Source organism: Sinocyclocheilus rhinocerous, unplaced genomic scaffold, assembly GCF_001515625.1.
Source record: "Sinocyclocheilus rhinocerous isolate Xijiao unplaced genomic scaffold, SAMN03320098_v1.1 scaffold3957, whole genome shotgun sequence".
Taxonomy (NCBI): Eukaryota; Metazoa; Chordata; class Actinopteri; order Cypriniformes; family Cyprinidae; genus Sinocyclocheilus; species Sinocyclocheilus rhinocerous.
Window position 1 is genome coordinate 102,534 of NW_015657978.1, and position 10,325 is coordinate 112,858.

Below are 10,325 nucleotides of genomic sequence, written 5' to 3' on the forward strand. Positions count from 1 at the left end.
ATAAGAGACTCCAAAAACAATTTTAAAAAAATCTTGCCAACCCCATACTTTTAAACTTTATTGCATATAATTTTTTTTTAGAAACATGTATAAACCTTTTATATAAATTTTTAAATAAAACGAATGAAGGCAGTAGCAGCGTAACATTTATTCCAGGAGGCAAATAGTGTTAAATTCTCAAAAAAACAAAAACAAACAAACAACAAAAGATTAGGTAACACAACTGTTTTCAACATTTAAGTGAGAAATATTGAGCACCAAATCAGCTTTTTATATCAGGCCTACTTCCGAAAAGCATATTAAGCACTGACCACAACCTCAAACCAATACAGGTGCAGGAGGCAGGGTGAAAGGCTTGTGAATGTCTTAAGAAAGAATGAGTAAGTGTAGGAGTGTGTTAAGATCCATTAAGACTTCTATGTCTGTATCCTCATTCTCAAATGCACACACGCTTGTTGTTCTTTTGTCTTTATTTGTTTCTCTCTTCCTCTCCAGCGGGTCTACGGAGGAGTTTTCGTCTCAGCAGAAGGGATAAGAAAACAAATAAGTCCATGTATGAATGTAAGAGAAGTGAGCAGTACGACACAGCTGATGTGCCCACTTATGAAGAGGTGACGGCCTACCGCAGAAAACACGGAGACAGGCACAGACTTGTCGTGTTGGTTGGTAAGTGTAACAGCTTTGGTATATAAAAAGTGATTTTCACTTAAGTTTTCAGAAATGTAAAAATACAAAGAAGGAATAGGCCTAGTTCAAAACAACACTATTTTGAGGCTATGCACAAGCAGTGCTTTATCCACAACAGCACTTTACTGTAACCTATAAATCCTATTCTGCTGTGGGACTCTCACTCAACCCGACCCTCTAAAGACCCCTAGAGCTGACGGGACCGGTTTAGGATTAATTCATCTTTGTGACACTTCATTCGCAGCGCTGGTGTTCTATTGGAACATTTTATTCCTCCTTAATATTATTCACCAAAGAATTGTTAACACTTGTTTTCAAGGGAATAGCGAGGGCAAAACCACAGTGAGACGTCAGCTTTAAAGTGAAAAAACCTTGAAATGATATTAGATTTTCGAATGTCAGATTTGGTGTTTGTTTGCCAGAAATTCTGGACAGAGGATATAGAGGCCCGAACAATGAATTAAGTGTTTCATAAAAGTGTGAATAAAAAGTCATTTAGATTTGTATGACAGATAGCTTGAGGGTTTAAGGTTCCTTTTTTGTTTTATTTTTCTATAATGTTGAAATGCTGCATTAACCTCTTCTCATCTACCTCCTCCACTCTAAATCAAGTTCATAATTTGTTTTTCCCAGTGTAAAGGGTTGTTGTTGTGAAAATGTCCTCATATACTGACAAGTAATGTTGACCAGGTGTATAAAATATTTCACATACAAATCTTTGAGAGGTAGCACAGGGTCACAGTTCACCGCATTAGACCAGGCCGTGTGTTTGTGAATGCAACACGCCATATGGATTCTATCACAGTTTTGTTGGTGCATGTAATTAATGGGGTGTATATTCACATGCCTGTGTGAGCGAGTGCATAAGGTGGTCTGTTTAATTAATCAAGCTTTTCCTACTGTCAGGATGCCCCTCTGGTAATTTGCAACTCATACGGTCAAACTAACACAAATATTTTCAGTTTTGTTTCATAAGGTGGAGGGCAGCATCATGGATGTATCAGTCGTGACAAACCCAAGGATGTAGAAAAAGGGTCCGCTGTGTTTTCTCTCTGAGTCTGAACTGCTATTCTGTCCCTTGAGGTCATGCTTTAACTTTTCCTGGCTTGCACTTTTTATTATTTTTCTTTTCTTTTCCGTCTTTGTCATGCTCCTTGTCGGTTGTTTTATTGCATTTAATAATGCTGCCATTTGAATGGAGCCTTTTTCCCCACACGTCTCTCTTTGTACCCTTTGATTTGTGCTTTCTTGCTATTGTGAATTAAAGTGATTCATTTGAAAGCACATTAAACTTTTATGTTACTCCCATGTTACTAATTACTCCCATTAGGTGTTTACCCCTGTCTGCGGACAACGGGGTCAAGCAAAATCACCCCAGAACAAAATAGTCTTATTTCCCTTTGCTTTCTCTAACACGACTGACCCACGGTTTGCGGTTGGGTTTCAAACGACTTTCCAGACGAATCAAGATCTTATCTGTTTGGATACATATTAATCGAGCGGCCAAAGTCAACACATTTAACATGTGCGCAGCTTCGCAAGCCCACCGCAGTGTTTTAACTGAAACCTGATTATTTAACATAGCAAATGATCTGTTTTTTTTCTACATGTTTGAGTTAAGATTGAAGAGATTCCAGTTGATATAGACCCAGACAGAATAACGGTGGAACAGAAGAATGACCATTGAGGAAAATGATGATCTAAAGGAGCTGTCGGTTCAAACAACGGATCAGATTCTTTATTTCCTTTTATATCAGAATTTTGTTTCTGTTTCCAAACATCTCTGTCTGGACTTTTCTAATTGAACATTACAATTTGGGCTGCATTGTGTTGTTTCTTCCTAGAACTATCAAGTATAATTTTTACACATCTTAGCAGTTGACAGGGTGCTGTACAAGTAGCATAGTGCCCAGCTTAAAATCTCGCCAAAAAAGCTTTAATTGTGAACTAATCACACATAGAACTGTGAAGAAAGGTTATTTGTCGGACACAGTTAGTAGAATATGTTGATGCTGATAATATGAGGACATGATGACAGTGTTTTAGTGAGTGTTGAGAGAAGGTTGGACGGCGGCCCCCCATGTTCAGCCAGCCTAGCAGCTCCTCTAGGTTAACTGCATCTGCTCCGCACTTGGCCTGGAAGTTATTAAGCCTTTCGTATTAGCCTTCTCCCCTAATGAGCGCCCTAATGACTACTGACACTTTTATGACAGCTGCATCCTGCCCCCGTAAGTGTGTGCATACACTTGGATTGAAAAACAATTACTCAAATGTATTATTTTATTGGGGCTATTGAAAATTAAAGGGCTAGTTTTTGTTTGGGTCAATAAAGCGTATGACAATGAACAGAATAATCAGGAAAAAAATACACAAGTCAAGTCAGTTAACCTATTTGACGCACCACCATCCCATTTTGAAGGCTGTTTAGACTGTAGCATCTAGCTTGCTGCTCAGTGCTTGAACTCAGACTGCAAGTTTCAATGCTGTTTGTGGCTTTTTGCACACTAACGGCTATACATCAGAGATAGGGCGAGCCGCTGCAGAGATGAGTGACTGAGGGCTTTAAACTCATTTAGTGCACATGATGAGTGAATAGAATGTCCAAGGGACTACGGACCATCCGTCTTCCCTTTGTCAAGCTTTCTATGGGGCAGGCAGACAGGGCCTAGTGGGGTCTGGAGATTAACATCCCCTGAAAATAAAGACTGTTTGAGTTTGTGGGTCCTTTTATGGGGAAGGAGTGTTTGCGTATCTCCACATTACTCGGTGACCCTGAAAAACAAGAAATAATCTTCTGTTTCCTCACCGTAGTAAATCAGCATCTTGCTCGTCTCCTCTATCACAGTGGAATAAGGATAGCACGTTTTGCACCGTCATGGGCTTCTCATGATGTCATGTGTGTGTTGGAAAGTGTATGATGCATCAAATGAAAATGTATATACTCCCAGCTAGTAGGAAAAACATCTGTTTTGTGTTCTCTAACATATAGATTTTGATTTGTGCATGTCTCATAGCAATCATTAACGGCTAATAGAAAAACCACGCTTGACTCTCCGCATTATACAGTGTGAATCTTGGCCTGTCTTTAATAGGGCCTTGACATGCATGGAGGGATCAAATCTCTGTTGCTGTGTTTTTTTGCTGCATTTGTGGCTCAGACTCTGTGACTACAGAAAGAACAACTCAGGGCTTGTAGTGAAAAAGAGATGCGAGGAGGAGAAATGGATGACTCAAATTTTTCACTGCGTTCACTATGCTTGAACTGGGTAATACAGTGGAAAAATTTTTTAAAAGTAATATTTGTTTATTTATATATTATATTATATGTATTATATTTGAATGTATAGTGCATAAAGTAAAATATAAATATAAAGTATTTTATATTTTTTAAAATATATATTTTATATTTTTTTAATTAGCTGTACTTTAAAAAAAAAAATGGACTACAGTAAATTAAATTTCTAATCCAGCTTCATTTTGTATACACTTTACACTTTTTGTCTACACTACCTATCAAGGGTTTGGGATCAGATCAGCTTATTCTCACCAAGGCAGCATCTATCTGATCAAAGAAAAAAAAAATTTAACATTGTGAAAATTGCGATTAAAAATGACTGTTTTCAGTGTGGAACGATCCTTCAGAAATCAGTCTAATATGCTGATTTGGTGCTCAAGAAAAATTTCTTATCAGTATTGAAAACACTTGTATTGATTAATATTTTTGTGGAAACTATGATACATTTTTTTCAGGATTATTTAATGAATATGAAGTTAAAAAGAACAGCATTTATTTGACCTAGAAATCTTTTGTAACAATGTCTGTAAAGGTATTAATGTCTTACCCCAAACTTTTGGACAGTAGTGTGTTTTTAATAAAACATTTAATTCTTAAAAAGTCTCTCTTTTTTTTGTGTCTGTGTTTTTTGGCAAAAATAGAAATGATACACTAGAAAAAAAATAGCAGCATGCTAAAATAAAAGTTAAGCAAGATATTAATGGACTTTGTTTCTGTGTGTCTCTCTGTTGTGCTTATCTAGGTCCTACTGGTGTTGGTTTGAATGAGCTCAAAAGGAAGTTGTTGATATCCGATCCACAACATTTTAGTGTCACCATCCCACGTAAGTCCTTCCTTATGTGTGTGCATTTGTGTGACAGTATGAGACTGATTTTTGTGTGTGTGTGTCATATTACAGTACTGTAGATTACCTTTGTGACAATGACTCTCTCACCTCATCAGTCTGTCACTGCTCTACTTGACATTCCTCTGTCCCCAGCAGCAGCGCCCCTTCCCTTCCTCCAGCATCCAGAAACACACAATCCAGGGAAATACACCAGAGCAGATATTTTTGGGACATATAAATAAGCCTGCAATTTATGTATTTAAACAGGCCGACACTGTGGAGAAATTGCATATTTAGAGGCAGGAAAGTGAGAGACGGAGCTTGAACGTTTGAAGAAGTTCAGAGACAGTGGCCAGAAAAGCCGTGACTGTTGATATGACGGTTGGATGTTTGTTACATTCAAGTTTGGCTTTAATAGATGTGTCTGATTTAGGCTCTGACACTTTGAAATGCCACTGGTATTGAAATCCCATCCAAAGCGTTTTGCGTTAATGCTGCCTAATTGCTCACAAATGTGACCCCTGCATTAGTCTGTATTATGTAGCCCGGCTCCTCTCAGACCTTACGAAGAATTTAGATAAAAGGGATGGATTTTTGGAAAGGGACTGTTTTGAAAGTGCTTTTTGGTAATCTTTCCACTTTTATTTCAGTCCTGCCAGCTCCAACTCTCATTGTTAATATGGAGTGATTAAACATTTGAATATTTCTATTTCATTTCTCTAAAGAAGACCAACGTGAACGATTGCTTCACATTTCCAATAACTGGGTCTTTTAAAATGCAAACCAGTCATGGCAGCCACGCTAGCGAGATTGTAGAATACGATTAGTTGGGAGCACTTGAACATTTTGTCTCCTCTCCAACTTTTACTGCTATTTTCCATGATCTTAGAATGAAATTCAAATTCTTTTGCCACACCAAAAACATTTCCTATGCCACAGAGCTAATGCCAGATTAAATATATTCTATTTCTTTCAGCAGTACAAGTAACTTTTTTTCTTTGTTTTGTGAGTACCAGCAGTTGGAGGTATAATAACATGTTATCTTATGTCTGTGGTGGGCTGTCATCATGAGAGGGGGATGCCTCTTCATCAAAGATGTGATGGATTGAGGGCAACTAATAATTTACTCCCATCCCACCCAACCCATACTTTCTCTCTCGTCTCTCTCCCTCTGTCTTTATCTATAGGAATAGGTGTCCACTTACAAACTAAATGAGCAAATTAGACAGCCGCTTGTCCATTCATTTTATGACCAATTGTACACTACTGCTGAAATTTTTGTCTGTATTTTTTTTTTAAAGGAGTCTCTAATGCTTACCAATGCTGCATTTATTTGATCAAAAATACAGCAAATAGTAAAATTGGAAAAATAATATTGCAAGTGTCACATGGTCATTCAAAAATTATTCTAATATGCTGATTTGGTGCTCAAGAAACGTGGTTTATTGTTATGACAGTTGAGAATGATTGTTCTGCTTGATATTTATGTGGAAAACCTTTTTTTCAGGATTCTTTAAATAGAAAGTTCAAAGATCAGCATTTTTCTTCATAATATTATAAATGTCTTTACACTTTACCATCGATTTTGAGCAAATTAATTCATTCTTGCTGAATGAAAGTACTAGTTTCTTTTAAAAACAACTCAACTCTTTTAAACAACAACTTAATCAACTCTGAACTGTAATGTGTTTATATATTTAAAAAAATACAGGAAAATTACCCATACATGTCCATGATAAATAGATAAATAGAGCGATAGAGACCATTCAATAGTGGCCTTGAAAAAGCAGAAGGAAAAAAGCAGAGGAAGAAAAAACCTGGAACATGGCGAGTTAGAATGGTGATAAAGTTTAATAGTTTGTTTTGGAGCTGCTGGCGGCTTGCAGACGATTTGTCGGAGGTGTGTTCTACAGTGACCTTTGACCTCCCCGACACTCGTTAAACACACCGCTGTGTCTCTCCACACAGCAAACTCTGACCCTGGCTGTACCCGGCGGAGCCATGCTGGCTGGACTGGCACACGCCGACTGATTTAAAGACAGGAGTTTATAAGCAGCTGAAAGCAGGAACGGGGCTAATGAGGGACAGAGTAAACTCAGTGCTGGTACTGTACAGTGTGCTCCTGGGGCTTTACAAGCAGCGTTACACTCACACTGCCCTTTAGAAGCCTTGTGGTGAGGTGAGCCAAGACAGACGCGGTGGGTGTGGCGTCAGACCTTGGAGAGGTGGTTTACTTTAAATAAAGTTAAGTGGGAAATAAAGTGCCCACGGGGAAACTCCCTTTAATCAAGGAAATGTCTGTAATGAACATTTCTTCACATGTTCTTCTTGAAGCACCTTTAACCATTAAGTTATTCCAACACAGTGCTCTAAGAAACCCTGCTGGTGTTTTATTTCAGTTAGGGAAACAGTATCTAATGTCACTTAGGGCTGGGTATAAATATCGTTTTTCAGATTAATTGCAATCATCTTAATCACATTCTGTGAATAATCCCAGTATTGATTGTTAAAATCTTATGATTGAGCTTTTATGTTAATACCTATTTTTAGTGGCTGTGTGAAAATGTATCTGTAAAGCACCTCCTGTCCTGTACTGTACCTGTACTGTCCTCATTGTTCATGTAGAAGATACTGTATAGTGTGACCAGTGTAGTTCAATTCACGAACAGTTGACTCTTATGAACCAGTTCTGTTTAGTGAATCCAAAATATGCACTGTTACCAGTGTAGCCCAATTCCCAAAACAATTGACAGTTCTTGTAATTCTCTTTTACTGTTCTGAATCATGAGCTGGTTAATCACAATCGATTTAAGATATCCAGCCCTAATGCAATTATATTTAAGTTTTCTGAAGCTATAGTAGATTTTTTTTTTTCCTCCAGAAATGTGGATGTGCTACAATTTTATGTGGATGGGCTTGTGATTTGTAAAAGCTAGAATACACTACAGCTTTTGCCCAGATTTTTGCCCCAATTTACAGTCTTGCCAAGTCGATTTTATGAGGTGATTTTAGAACACGTAGTGAATTTTTTCTATGTAACCATTTGCGAAATCGGCAAGTGCATGTCTAGTGTTTTAAAATCTTTTCATATTTGAAAAGTCATTTAGCATTTTCTATTCGATGTTTAAGTGTGAAACTATACAAAATCAGATACTTTGCCTTAATTACTTTGCCTTATCTTTCACAGACACATCTCGATCGAAAAGACATCAAGAAAGCGATGGAGTGGAGTATCATTTTATCTCCAAACACCTTTTTGAGGCAGACATTCAGAACAACAAGTAAGTTACCATCCAGCACAGTCTTGCTTAGATTGAAACACACTGCTAGTGTGTATTATTTGGAATGAGTATATGAACGTTTCTTCTGTGATTTGGGATGTGAAAGTTTACTGTGGAGATCAAATAGTCAGTATTAATCATTGAAGGTTAGTGGACCGCTTCCTTTATTCTCAGGATTGTAATTATGTCAACCGTAACCCTGACACAAACACTCCGCGGTGGGAGAGATATAAATCTGAGAGATAGAGCCTCCGTGGCCAGTTAGTATTCAACACATCGTCCAGAGCCCCGACTGAACTTAAGTAAATCAGCACCCCAGTCAAAACACTGCACAACAATTTTCACTGATGTCGTCTGTCTCAGACGCTATGGCAAACATTCACCAGCTCTGCCTTTCAGCTGCCCACTATTCTTTCATTTTTCCACTCCATTTCCTTCAAGCAAATTGTGTGTGTGAGTGTGTGCTACTTGTGTAGCAGCATGATGTGGGCTCAGATCCCTTCTCTGTAAGCGAGAGTGAGAGGGTGTTGACAGGTGGTCTGTTTCTGTGTGTGCGTGAGCGAGAGAGGGGGATCAGACTCTTTTTACCCAGTGGTTCGTAAGCTCAGATTTGTATGGATGGGCCTGGTGATGGATGTTTTTCTGCAGCCCCTCATCAGAGGATAAAACAATACAACAGGAACACGAATAGAATGTCACCTCGCCAGCAAACCAGGCATTTTAACTGCCTTGTGGTGGAAAAAACAAGCAGTGGCTTGTTCTGTGGTGAAATGAACATCAAATTGAGTAAACCACAATTATCAATGTTGAGAACGAGCAAGCTCAAGCAGGTGGGCACGAGGGACTGCAACAGGGATGGAAAGACAATTTTTTCCCCCCTTGTCAGCATTTTCTCTTCCATTTTTTTTTTTAATCTGTCCAGATCTATTCATTTTTTTAAAAATACATGAAATGTGCAACTCACAAATACAAAGACTTATATTATCAACTTTTTTTTGTAATTTTTTGTAAAAAAAAAATCCTTTTGATTTTTCTTTATTAATTAGTATGTTATGTTTTATATATATATAAAATAACATACTATATGTTATTATATATTTTTTAAAAAAGTTATTATTGCGTAGTTGGCATATGTTATTACTTGGGGAAATTTTTTTAGCAAAACTGCTTTGTGAAATGTTAAAACACTTATAAAAAAAAAAAAAATTTAAAAAGCGGTTTACATTGGAAAAATATTTGTACATTTTTCAGAATGACTAAGATTTGTACTCTCACATGTGTTCAAAATTCAAGGAAAATATATTCTGTTTGGTTATACCATATGACATTTTTAAAGTCATTAAATTTGAACTTTTCTTGAAAATGGTATGAATGATTTTGAAACCAATGCATGAAAATGTTATGGAAAAATCATGTGGAACCAACATATGAAAATCTTTTTTTTTTTAATTGATTACACCACATGACATTTTGAAGTCAATAAATTTACTGAAAATGATTTAAATGTTTTCGAAAACCGTATGAAACCAATGTGAATACAAAGAGTACATTTCTAAGAGCATTTTAAACCAGACAGTTCCCTTTCGATACTGCGTCTGCTAGACGCATATGGGAAAAAAGCCTGAACTGAAGTCTCAGAACTTCTCCTGAACTGAAGCCTTTTTCATTCACGCAGTGAAACTGCACAGCCAGTGGTTCGTGCAGTGTATTAAAAAACGTACGAACCAATGGTTAGGCAGCGGAACTGCACGAGCCTATGGCGTCGAAGCCCGCCAAGCCTGCCAAAGCCCGCCAGAATGGGCGGGGCGTCTGGCTATGTAAGCGGGTGTTCGCCACAGGATTCTCAGATTTCTTCTCCTTCAGCGACGACTCAACGCTCATCGCTGATCCTGAAAGCCTGCTCGCCGTTGACACGCCTTCGCAGCTGGAATCGGGACCTCTCAGCACAGCTGACCTGCTTCGCCGCCGCTATAGCGACGCAGCAGTTCCGGTCTGATTCCCCTGCCGCCATCCGGCGATTCTGAAAGAGCTTATTTCTAGCAGGTAAGCCCTAAAAGAGCAAATTCTAGCGACGTTGTTGCAAATGTCGCGCTGCGAGTGTGGCTCGTGCCGGGAAACTTGCACGATGCAGAAGAGCAATGAGTACGTCATCTGTCTGGGCAGACCCCACACAGAGACTGCTCTCTCACTGAGACGGAATGCTCACTCGAGCATGAGTCTCGCTCTTCTCCACTCG

The 10,325-nt window shown here is 38.3% G+C and overlaps 1 protein-coding gene across 1 annotated transcript in view; it reads left to right on the forward strand.

The window, feature by feature from the left end:
• LOC107721969 (MAGUK p55 subfamily member 7-like) overlaps nucleotides 1-10,325 on the forward strand; it is a 108,790-nt gene that overhangs the window by 86,421 nt on the left and 12,044 nt on the right. The window contains exons 14-16 of the mRNA XM_016530202.1: nucleotides 496-666; nucleotides 4,725-4,805; nucleotides 7,996-8,089. Coding sequence (XP_016385688.1) covers nucleotides 496-666; nucleotides 4,725-4,805; nucleotides 7,996-8,089 — 346 coding nt within the window. The remainder of the gene's footprint in view (nucleotides 1-495; nucleotides 667-4,724; nucleotides 4,806-7,995; nucleotides 8,090-10,325) is intronic.